The 11,987-nt window shown below is 39.8% G+C and overlaps 2 protein-coding genes across 2 annotated transcripts; one reads left to right on the plus strand and one right to left on the minus strand.

The window, feature by feature from the left end:
- Positions 1–358: 358 nt before the first annotated feature.
- Positions 359–3,532, plus strand: g6pc1a.1 (glucose-6-phosphatase catalytic subunit 1a, tandem duplicate 1). Its single transcript, XM_085361576.1, has 5 exons — positions 359–878; positions 984–1,093; positions 1,630–1,735; positions 1,822–1,937; positions 2,282–3,532. Exons 1-5 carry the CDS (start codon positions 661–663, stop codon positions 2,788–2,790), a joined length of 1,059 nt encoding a protein of 352 aa, XP_085217702.1. The 5' UTR covers positions 359–660; the 3' UTR covers positions 2,791–3,532.
- A 2,748-nt stretch (positions 3,533–6,280) lies between these two features.
- On the minus strand, positions 6,281–11,947 carry psme3 (proteasome activator subunit 3). The gene is made up of 10 exons (XM_085361577.1): positions 11,810–11,947; positions 11,274–11,306; positions 10,663–10,725; positions 9,374–9,478; positions 9,227–9,275; positions 9,029–9,147; positions 8,587–8,723; positions 8,410–8,464; positions 7,547–7,633; positions 6,281–7,456 (listed from the first exon to the last, which is right to left on the minus strand). The coding sequence occupies exons 1-10, from the start codon at positions 11,849–11,851 to the stop codon at positions 7,376–7,378; spliced, it is 771 nt and encodes a 256-aa protein (XP_085217703.1). The 5' UTR covers positions 11,852–11,947; the 3' UTR covers positions 6,281–7,375.
- Positions 11,948–11,987: the final 40 nt, after the last annotated feature.

The raw sequence follows: 11,987 nt of genomic DNA on the forward strand, positions 1-11,987 counted from the left end.
CTTACATTCTCACATTCTGCACATTCTCACTAATAATTTATCAGTAATGTCATTGATTTTTTTAGTGAAAACATGCCGCCGTTCAGAATGATGGAGTAAGCTATTTCTATATTACATAAGAAGATCAATGATTAAATGAGTGAGTTTGGGATGAAACAAAGCTGATGAGATAGTTGGTGACAAAACAGAAAAAGAAAAAAATAGATAGCAGGTAGAACATAAGGTACTGCACTCTTATGAAAGAAAGGTCTGGTGGGGACATCTGCACAGATGAGCTCATATTTTGTTCTGTTTCCAGAGATATGTTTACAAAAAGTTCAAAACCATTTTGTTGTTTCTCACATTGGGGTTCAGGCACAAGTAGAGATAACGGGTCTTTGCTAGAAGTCTGCAATCTGTCCATGGGCAGCTGTTGCTTTCTGTTACGATAGCTTTGAGCAAGGGGGCCCCCTGAGGTGTAAAGGTTAAGTGACCTGTCTGCACCGTTGCAAAGTTAAACAAACTTGCTAGCCTTGAGTAAAGTCCAGTGGGAATCATTCAGTGGAAGAACGGACAGGACGGCCTCAAAGAGCTTTGCTGAAACCTAACCAAGAAAAAACCCAATAAAGAGACAATATTTTCACAGCATCGTCCTCAGAAAGAGGTCTGGGTTGTGATATAATGGATCTTCTACACAGCTGGGGTGTTGAGCTGGCTGTCTATCTGCAGACCAGATATGGCAAATATGAAGGTTTGTTCGACCTGGCATCCACAGTGGCCGATCTGCACACCACGTTCTTCTGGTTGTTCCCGATCTGGTTCCACCTGCGGAGGGACACGGCACTCAGGCTCATCTGGGTGGCTGTCATCGGAGACTGGCTCAACTTGGTCCTAAAATGGTAACTGGGTGAAAGGGTCCAACTTGAATTAAACTTAAAACTTAAACATTAAAAAAAGGAACGGTTGCATGATTTGCTTCCTGTTTTTTTGTTTCACTGTGGCAGGGTTCTATTTGGGGAAAGACCTTATTGGTGGGTTCACGAGACCAAGTTTTATGGAGCAGGACCGGCCCCTTCACTTCAGCAGTTCCCCATCACATGTGAAACTGGACCAGGTAGAGCTCATGACAGGCATGCGGACCGCATGAAAACTGAACAGAACTAGTCTGTCATAATAGAATGATAAGATTTATTTGGCACAGTACACAATTAGTCTGATAAATACTCCAGTATATCATTGCCAGGTGATAGCTGTAACAATTGGCAACTGTACACGACTTTCTGTGAATGGGCATGACTTTAATGGTGATAAATAGGTAATAAACTTGTAGTGCCTTTTATCTTGCTCCAGTTTCTTTGAGAGATCTCTGTCCTTATACTAATAGTAGAAGGGAAGGTAACAAGGTGCAAGTGTTTTTCTTCAGTCTTCAGTTTCCAGAACATATTAAACGTTCTGGAAACTGAAAGAAAAAGATAAAAGATACCAACAACTTTCAGCAAAATATGACATATTCAAACCACCTCAGACTTGGTGTTGCGCTTACTCTGGTCACCAGTCTGACGAGGATTGGTCGTCACGATAGATGAAGAACCGACTGATCGGTTTTCACTCTAAATTAGAAAATACTAAGCCCAATTTCTTTCTTTGCAGGAAGTCCTTCAGGTCATGCCATGGGCGCAGCTGGTGTCTGGTATGTCATGGTAACAGCACTGCTCTCTATTGCAAGAGAAAAACAGTGCCCCCCATTGCTATACAGGTGAGTCTGTGTTAATACAATCACCTTTTCTGGCTCTCTGGAGTCTTTAGGTTCTGTGCACCTACAATCAGTGTTGTCCCTGTCAGATTTTTGTATATAGGCCTGTGGATGCTAATGGGCCTGGTCGAGCTGGTGGTATGCATTTCCAGGGTCTACATGGCTGCTCACTTCCCACACCAGGTTATTGCAGGAATCATTACAGGTCAGTCCATCTAAAGAACTCTAGTCGATAAAGTGTTGACTTTTACAAAGACTTTGATGTGCAGAATTTTCATAAAAACATTTTGCGAGGGTTGGAAATTAAGTTTACTGAGTGATTATGTAGCCTACAACTACCAATATCATATTTTTAGGAGCAAATGCCAAAGATCAAACAAAGAAATATTGTAGAAGAAGAATTAAAATATGGCTCAGGTGTAAATGCAATCTCAAAATTACAAAAATATGATATATTTAGACCATTTTAACTTCAAATATTGTTTTATTGAGTGTACATGTTACGCATTGTCCCTGTTTAATAAACCACCTTGTCTGTTTTCGTCTTAGGCACACTGGTAGCTGAAGTTGTTTCCAAGGAGAAATGGATCTACAGCGCAAGCCTGAAGAAGTACTTCTTAATTACCCTCTTCCTCACCTCCTTTGCTGTTGGCTTTTATGTGCTCCTTAAAGCTCTGGATGTGGACCTGCTGTGGACCATGGAGAAAGCCCAGAAGTGGTGCATCAGGCCAGAGTGGGTTCACCTAGACTCTGCTCCCTTTGCTAGCCTCCTGCGGAACATGGGCAGCCTGTTTGGTCTGGGCCTCGGTCTGCACTCACCGTTCTACAAGACAACCAAGATGAGGATTATGAGCGCCCCTTTGAGGATTGGATGTATTGTCATCTCTGTATCCCTGCTTCACCTGTTAGATGGATGGACATTTTCCCCTGAAAACCATATGACTTTCTATGCCCTTTCCTTTGGTAAAAGTGCCGTTGCACTTTTAATCCCAACTACTTTGGTGCCTTGGGCTCTCAGCAAGATTTACCCTGTAAAGACAGAAGGCAAAAACTTGTAGCTTTAAGGCAACTGGAGGATTAATGTTCTATATTTACAAGGATTCTTACTTCTCATTTTTAATAGACATCTGTTTTAATCTGGGTCTAGGTTAACTCCATATCTAGGAAACTTGCTATAGAGTTTTTGGAATGCCTGAAGATATTGTGCTGGCCTTGTTACCATTTAGGAGCAGAGGGAAAAGGCTACTTTACTGATTGGAACAATAACATTTAATTGGATGTTACCATTCCCAGAATCTAGACTACTTAGGGACAGAAAAAGGACGTAGACACCCAACTAGCACTTTCAGATAATTGCTGTAAAGCTCACTGATAGACCACATTTGTTCAATTTGAAGAAATAAGAAGCGTCCCCTTCACGGTATGAGCAATAAAGGGTAAAAGTAAAACACAAAAAGTGGTCTTGTTTTTTTGGATATGCTAAGCTAAGCTCAATCTTTCCTGGACCTACAAAGTGCTAGCAGCCTTCTAATTTAGCTGGGTTTAAGTAAAATATGAACATTTTCTACAAATGTTTTCTAATAATTGTTTTCTAAATGGTCTTATTGGGACTTCTGCTACAATTATTACAATTAACCTCCTTGAAATTGAACAATGGTTTATTTTTGTCCATCAAATTACATTTAGTCATGTTTTCATGTTTAGAATAACTGTCTTTTCAGTGTCTGTAATATTGTAAGCTTCTTTAACACCCACAGTATATATGAGATAAAGATTTTTACACATACACGCAGCCACCACCTCAGCAAAAAAAGTACTTTTTAAACAAATAAAAACTGTTTCTTGTAATCATGTTTTCGTGCTTATTTGAGAAGTGCGGTGCAGCCCTGGCAGTTTTCTCAGTATGTCTCAGACTGATACTGATTAATTCTCTGGCCAGAACAACCATTAAATATTAACCAGAGCATGCTCCACTCACTCGGCAGTCCCACATAGTGACACTGCCTCGCACCACAGCCATGCGCTTTCAAAGGTACATGAAGGGTCAAGGGGCAGAAAGCGTTGCCGACAACACGTGGGCCTCATAAGGCTTTAAAAATAGAACCTTGCTCAGGTGACGAACCATCGAAGCAGCTTTGGATGTATGGTACTGAGATCAGCAGGATTGCAAACAAAGGTCACTATCATATTATCACAGACACACCTCTATAAAACCGCTAATTACATTGTGAAACTGCAACGTAAAGTCCAACTGAATGCAATCATAGGTCACCTAAAGTTGCTGTGGTAATGAGAAAAAGTAGGAAACTGAAGGTAGTCGCTGTGGTAACTTTGCTGGACATGAAGTCCTGCATCAGATAACTTAGATCTCGTAGATCTAAACATCATGGAGCCAGTCTGGGATTACATAAAGAGACTTAATCTACCAAAGAAGCATTCTTGGAAGAGCTTGGAACAACCAAACTGTAACATAGCTTAATAAAGCAGATAGAGACTGTCATTATATGGCATTGTTTTTGAGAACAGCCCCACGTTATCATGCCTCAAAGGTTTGATCAGCATTGCACTGTTTTACAAAATAAATCATACTTAATCTTAACAGGACCCAGTGATTATCACGACACATCCCACCAGCAAATGCCAAGTGCTCCTTTTTTGATCATTTTATCTCATTGTCTTCTTACGCTGTTCTAGTTATTTCCGGTTCTTATCTCAAGAAGCTATATGGGAGTTCTTTGTACAGGTATGCTGCATTGCGTTTGTGTGACTAGGAGGCAGGGGGACAGAGGGTATAGACCTCACAACTACGTCAGGGACGTTGAGTAACTGTTTACATTAGTTTACAGTCACAATAGTCAGCTCGCCTTGGTTGTTCTCCTCAATATCTTCTCATCCTCACATAACCTTTTCTATATTTACTTAAAGATGCAGCTCTGGACCAAATAAATAAATAAAAAGAAGTGTCGGCATAAAAGGTGCTTCAAAAAACACGCTTCACAAATATGCACAGTCTAGTCTGATCAGTGAAGTCCTTCATGCCCCTTGTCAGCTTTTCAAAGTTAAGAAAAGCATTAAACTTTGGGTGTTAGTCTAACTGCAAAGAGTGCAAGTGTGTAAGACTTACCTCTGACATATACAATTCGCATATTATGCCTTAAACCTAAAACTAGCACCAAATTAATACAAACTGAACTAATTAATCAAAACTAAACAGAAGTAAAAACAATACCACAACAATACCAAATGTTAAAAAAGCTAATGACAAACACAAAACTGTAACTACATCTCTTCCCCTCTATCTCTGCCTGCTTCCCCGTCTAACTTCAGAGTCTCTCTATCAATAAAGGCTAAAAAAATGCCATAATAAATAATTTAAAAAACGAAACATATGCTTTGTGTCACGGGGCGTTCTCCTGCTAGAAGCAACAATCAGAGGATGGGTCACTGTGGTTATAAAAAGATGGACATGGTCAGAAACAATGCTCAGGTATTGATTACATCACCACCGTCAACCTGAACCATAAGGTAGGCTGGATCCGTGCTTTTATGATGTTTGCACCAAATTCTGACCTTACTATGTGCAGCAGAAATGCAGCAATGTTTTTCCAGTCTGTGAACTGTAGTCTCACTTTCCCAATCTTGGCTGACAGGAGTGTTGACCAATGTGATCTCCTGCTGTTGCTGCAGCTTCAAGGTTCAATATGTTCTTCTACCTGGTTATTACAAGGAGTTATTTCAGTTTCTTTTCAATTCTCTTCTGACCTTTGGCATTTTCTCCAACAGAACTGCCGGTCACTGGATATTTTCTATTTTTCAGTCATCATCTGTAAACATGAGGTGGTTGTGTAGGAACCGCCTAGCAGTCAGCACTTTCTGAAATACTCAGACCAGCCTGTGTAGCATCAACATTCACATTCAAAGCTGCTTAAATGATCCCGCCCCCAATTCTGATAATCAGGTTGAACTTCAATTGGCTCTCTTGACCATGTCTGCATACTTGAAAGTGTCGAGTTGCTGCAATGCAGTTGTCTGATTAGATATTTCTCTTAATGAGAAGTTGAAAAAGTGCGCCTAATAAAGTAGCCAATTAATCTATATCATAATCTGCTGGTTAGTTAAATTTTAGGAATCTCAAGTTTTGAGTTGCTTAACATGTGAGTAAAGCTGCCTCAAAACCTTCCTATCTGACACCCATTCAGTGTGATCCCATTAAGCACCACTTGATCTTTAATTTTTAAACTGTGGATTTGCGTTTATATATATTTGGGATGCTGACTTCTGTGTGAAATAAATGCACATGGGACAAAGGATTTGATATTTAAACACACAAAAGTCGGGACCTTTACACCTTGGCTTAAACTAGCAAGCACTTACAAGCCACAGCGACATCTGCAGGTCAAGAGGAAACATTGTATCCATGTCACACCACTATCTGATGTTTTGCTTCAAACTTCAAAAGAAAAATAAAAAACAAAACAAAACCCTACAACATGCCTCCAAAAGTCTTATCAAAAAACAGTCTTTTATTCAATACAATGAATGCTCCAACATAAAAGAAGCTTTTGACTCGTGAATTTTCACTGAAATCATTTAAGCCCACGACTTAAAACTTGCATCGTTTTCATATTTTGTGATATCTACACGTCGCAATATCTAACATTTGCAGAACAACTTAACAGCATGTTTTGCATTCCCTATGAACTACTGTACTGATGATGCAGCAGGAGTCCAATATAAGACAAAATAATTAAAACAGTAACAAATAATGGGCAGCAATAATGACAAACCACTTTGCTCTGAATATTTAAGAGCTACAAATGAGGCCGTTCACGAGGATCTGAGGACAAAATGTTTAATTAAAATTAAAAAATACAAAGCGCTTTTTGATATCAGAAGCCCCTTTCAGACATGCACTTTTCAAATAAACAGCCATCTTAACTTTACCGAACCAGACTGCTTAACACTTTTATTCACTCTGCAAAATCCTGAATTCATGCGGTAGCAGACAGGCATGCGCAGGTCCTGAACGGCAATAAGACCATTTTAATAGTATTTTATCTCATCAGCACCAATTAAATCATTCATCTGGGATTACTAACCCAGGAGTTTTATCCTTTCCGAGCCCGAGTGGGAATGACGGGGTACAGCTCCTTGCACATACACAGAGGCCCTGCACTCAGAAAGAGCTGCAAGTGTGGTGACACTTCACCGCTTATACTGATAATACTAGCTGCCACATATCGCATGCATACAAGAACTTCTCTGTAAATTACGAACAAACATGAGGAACATTAACACAAAATTGATGAGTGCATGACAGACTGTTTAATAGCAATGATATCTGGCGCACGTCTGAAAAGGGCTTATGATCTGTCTCCCCATTTTCTGAGTGAATACTCTTCAAACTGTTTAAAAACAATATTTTACAATTAAAACAAACAAAACAAAACATGTGTCCATCTATAGAAGCTATGTCTTTGTATTGGGCTGTCTTGATTGTATTGGAGAAGGTGAATGTCTAGCTGTAGTCCTGCGGACCGGGGCCCGGCTACTGTTGCTCAACAGGCATGGTGAAGAGACGAGGGGGCAGACGGCGTGGGGTGGGTGGGTGGGTGGGTGGATGCAGAGACAGCTGGATGAACATCAGTACAAAGCGTCAGCATTACTGCTTCGAGGCCTCTTGATCTTCTCGATGTTCTTCAGGATCATGTCGTGTAACGTTACCTGGAAACAAGCAAACATATCGGTTATTCTGCTTTCTGAACACAGGCAAGTATAAATAGATGCTGATAAATAATGAAGGCCACAACATACGTATTGATTTCTGAGCTCCGAAACTATGATTTTCAGACTGATGTATTCCTTCTCGTCAATCTCGGTTACTGTGCGCCGATAGTCCTCCTGTTTAAAAAAGTTGATTCTATGTTTATTTTTAATTGTACATCTTCTTTTAAATATAAAACAGAACTGCCGAAGTCAGTGGAAATTTTAGCAGATAGGCTGATATCAGAGTTTGTCATTTCACTAAAGGATAATTGATAATAAGAACTTTCAATTTTGCAACAAGACATTTCAATCAACTTTTATTTAACCACGATGCACCTTGAGATTAAAATCTTTTTCAAGGGTGACCGATACAAAAATTGTTTCATACACATGCTTTAAATTCTTCCAGATATACAAACACACTCTGCTTTAAACTCAGCAACACTTACATCTGCTCCTTTCTGTGAGGAAGAACACTGCCACAGCCTTTACAAAAAGACCTTGAGTGGGCCACTGGTTTGGATGTTAATGATCTAACAGTCAGAAACTGACTCCATGAGGGTGGCATGAGGGCCAGCTGCAACTGGCTGCTATATATGTTGTAAACCACTAGATGTCACCGTTTACAGCCTAAAACCAAAGACCACATATTTTTAAAGCCTTTCTCTTTCAATATTTCTTATAAAAAATGCAAATAGTTATTTTACAGCCCTAAGTGTATAGGTTAATTATCCCAAATGTACAAATCATCTGTAATCCTTCTCTTCTCCTTTTGTTTATATGTATAAAGGAAAAACTCTTAAATGAAAGAAATTGTTTAAAAAAAATAGTTAATTTCTTAGCATTTGATAGACTTCTATAGTATAACTTATATAGCTTTTTACTTTCTAATACTAAAGCTATTCACTTACCACATGTGGATATTTTGCTATTTTAGAAACCAGCTTTGCCCTTGTGATGTAGTATCTGGAAGTACGGAAGAAAGACAAAAATGGTCTCTTAACATGAAAGCGACTTCACATTTTAAAGACAAATCCCAAAGCCGGGATGTTCATATGAGATTGGGATTTCTGCAAGGTTCTGCAAACCTTGATATCTGGTCGAGGTAAGATGCAGCCTCCCCTTCAACTGTTCTGAGTTCAGCTACTGTCTCCTCCTGGATTGACACCCCAAAGTTGTTCCCATCCTCTATCCTGGGGATGAGGAGCTGAACCCACATTTTAACCTGCAGAAAGAGACAAATATAGCTAAGAAAAGAGGATGCAACATCTGACAAGTAAACACTTACGCCAACAGCATTTTAGCTGATGCCGAGCATGTGATAGTCATCTTATATAAAGAACAAATTCAATACCCTTTGCTTGTTTTCGGTCCCAACTCTTAAATCTGTGCCTTGCTTCTCCTGTTTCATTAGTAAGCCTTCATTTGTCACACATTCCTAGCTTTGTTGTAAGTTCATGGCTCCTTGCTGGGGATACCAAATGGCCAAAATAACTTACTTAGATGAAGGACTTTAGAGCTCTTACTTACTGTGTTACATTTTTCTATGAGTGTCCTGATCTCGGGCTTGACCTTTTCAATAAGATCAACAAGGTTTGCATTACTCTTCATCATCCCATCAGGCATGACAAAGACCTTGGTGCCAGTCACTGATAAAGGAGTAAAAAGTAAAAAGTTAAAAATACATAAAATACAGACTAAATATTCAGCTAGCAAAGCTGTACTTACCCATGTCATCCCCACTTCCATCCTCCAGCTTCCTCTTTTTGGCATTTTGCTGTGAGAGAGATGCAACAGTTAGCAACAACTTCTCATCCTTGCCTTACCAACAGTTACCGTAACCATACGAAATCGAACTCTAAAATGGATCCTCACCGCATCTAGTCCGTCGTGGAGATTTGAGAACAAGATGGGATCTGGCACTGGCAGATTTATGTCTGAGTGAATTTCCTTCAGTTCAGTGATGTTTATGCTTGGATCCTGAAAAAAAATGAGAATATTAGTTGTCAGACATGGTACAAATATAAATATACAGACATGGTAAGAAGAAAGCACATCTGCTGCCAAATCTAATCTATTTCACATGTCAGGACATCAAAAAAGATGATCTAGAAGGTTTGAAAAAACAGATGAATACAAACACAGAAGAACTACATATGACTTATGTAGTGACATATATAGTAATGTCCAAGACTTCAAATGATTATGTCATTATGTAGTCAACAATAACCAAGCGATAGGACAGAAGCAGTGTGAGAAAAAACTAAGACCACACCATGATTCAATAGCTTGTAGAACCACCTTTAGCAGCAACAACCTGAATGGTTTTCTGTATGATATCAGTCTCTCACAGGAGGAATTTTTGCCCACTCTTTATATGCTGCTTCACTTCATTAAGGTTTGCAGCTATTTACTAATACACAGTCTCATAAATCCCTGCCACACAAAACACCTTATTCTCTCTTTTTCGCTCATTCTGTTGAAGATCATTGTCTTTTGTGACCCAACTTTAGCTGTTAAACAGATGGCCTCACATTTGAATCTATTTTAGGACAGAGAGGAGTTCATGGTCGACTCTGTGACTGGAAGGTGGCCAGGTCCTGTGGCTGAAGAGCCTTCTCCCAGCAAATCTTACAAACAAGCCATACTAGTCCGGTCTTTAATTGTGCTGTCATGCACTTTAACATTTCACATTCTAACTGAGGCCTGTAAAGTCAGAGATATAACTCTTACAAAAATTACATCTGAACATTGTATAGTGTGACCTTGGGGGTGAGTTAACTGCGATTATTACCAGCCATTTCAATGTTTTCCTCTTGTGAGCAATAGGGCTGCCACGATTAGTCAACTAGTCACGATTACGTCGACTATCAAAATAATCGTTTGTGGCAGCCCTAGTGAGCAACCCCCCTCACTGGAAAATGATGGACTTCAAATGGTTTGCTTTTATAGAGATGTTTATGTTTGCTGATGACCAGTTCGTAAAGTGAATTTGTTTAACAGCACCTGGGTGTTACTATTTTAACTCTGGACAACTGATAAAGACTGACTAATAAATAATGAACTTTAACGCCAAATAATACATCGGAAGGAATGAGTTTCAACTATTCACAAAGATTTAAAATTATGCCAACTTTATTTAGCTGAATGTACAATTAACTGACCTTGAGGAAATGGTCAAGTTCCAGTAACTTCTTTGGGAAAAAATTGGCGACTAGATCCTCTGCCTGGAAGAAATGTGCAGTGTTAGTGGAGTCTTGGACATCACAGTCATAATAGGTGTGTATGAAAGTGCTCATCAAATATACACATTTAGCTATACATATATAGAAACATCTATATCTGTGAGTTTGCACACTAGTTACACATCAGAAGGTTGGTAGATTTATCCCTTGTTCCTCCACTACATGTGTTAATGTATCCTTTGCCAAGATACTAACCCCAGTTGTCCCCAATCCATCAACTGGGGTGTGTGTGTGGGTGAGTGTGTGTGTGTGTGTGTGTGTGTGAGTGAGAAAGCGTGCAATTGGGTGAATGGGGCTTAATAGAAAGTGCTTTGAGTGCTCAAATAGAACAAAAGGTGTTATACCAGTACCAGACTGGTGTTTCCCCCTTTAGTAAGTTCGATTTAATTTACTCATAGCTGGACGCAGGCTTCCATTAAATAAAGAAGCACACTTTATGCCTTAACTACAGGCCCCTAAAGGCTCGCTATGAGCCAGGATTAACTCCTGCATGTATATATTTTAATTTACAACGTAAGACAGAGACTTACTTCTGCGGTGATACGTTCCTTGAAAGCAGCGACCTGTAAACACAAACAGATATACGAGAGTTTGAATACCAAGTTAACAAAAAATACTCATTTTACGTCAGTAAACTTTATTTTGGTCCAGTTTTAAACACATGACCGGTTCCTCAGTGTGAGAGACAACCTCTAGCATTGGTAACTCAACGCCGGTGTGAACGGCAGCTGGCTGAGTTAGCTAACTTGGTAGCTCAGGCCTTCTTCAGTGCATGTGGTCGTAGTAGCAGCAACCATTTTCCCAGCACAGGGGGCTGTAAATCAAACTTTATCTAGATCCCCGTTACGCTTAGCACCACCCTGACACCACACCTGGGGAAAGGTTTGACAGGTGTACTGCAGTAGGCGGGAAACAAGAAACCGGTTAGCCGGTAGCTGCTCTTAGCCTGGCCTTATCCGAGCTCCCACATCATGCTACTAAATGTGGCTAACATGCTAGCAAAGAACATGGCAACAACAACACGCAGTATAAACTCAACTGGAATTCACAAAAGGCCAAACCTCACCTTGGTTTTAATTTCACTATCCACCTTGAGGAGTGAAGACATCTTATGTAGTCGAATATGAGCAGAACGATTGTCCCAACAGCATTAAATTCACCTGTAAACGTGTGGCTTATCACTTGTCTGCCACACTTCGTGAGCTTAAAGATGACGACAATAAACATGCGACGGAGGCGGTGTT

This window comes from Diplotaxodon limnothrissa, linkage group LG8 (assembly GCF_057381915.1).
Source record: "Diplotaxodon limnothrissa isolate DT_005_m linkage group LG8, D_limnothrissa_male_GT1.1, whole genome shotgun sequence".
NCBI classification, from domain to species: domain Eukaryota; kingdom Metazoa; phylum Chordata; class Actinopteri; order Cichliformes; family Cichlidae; genus Diplotaxodon; species Diplotaxodon limnothrissa.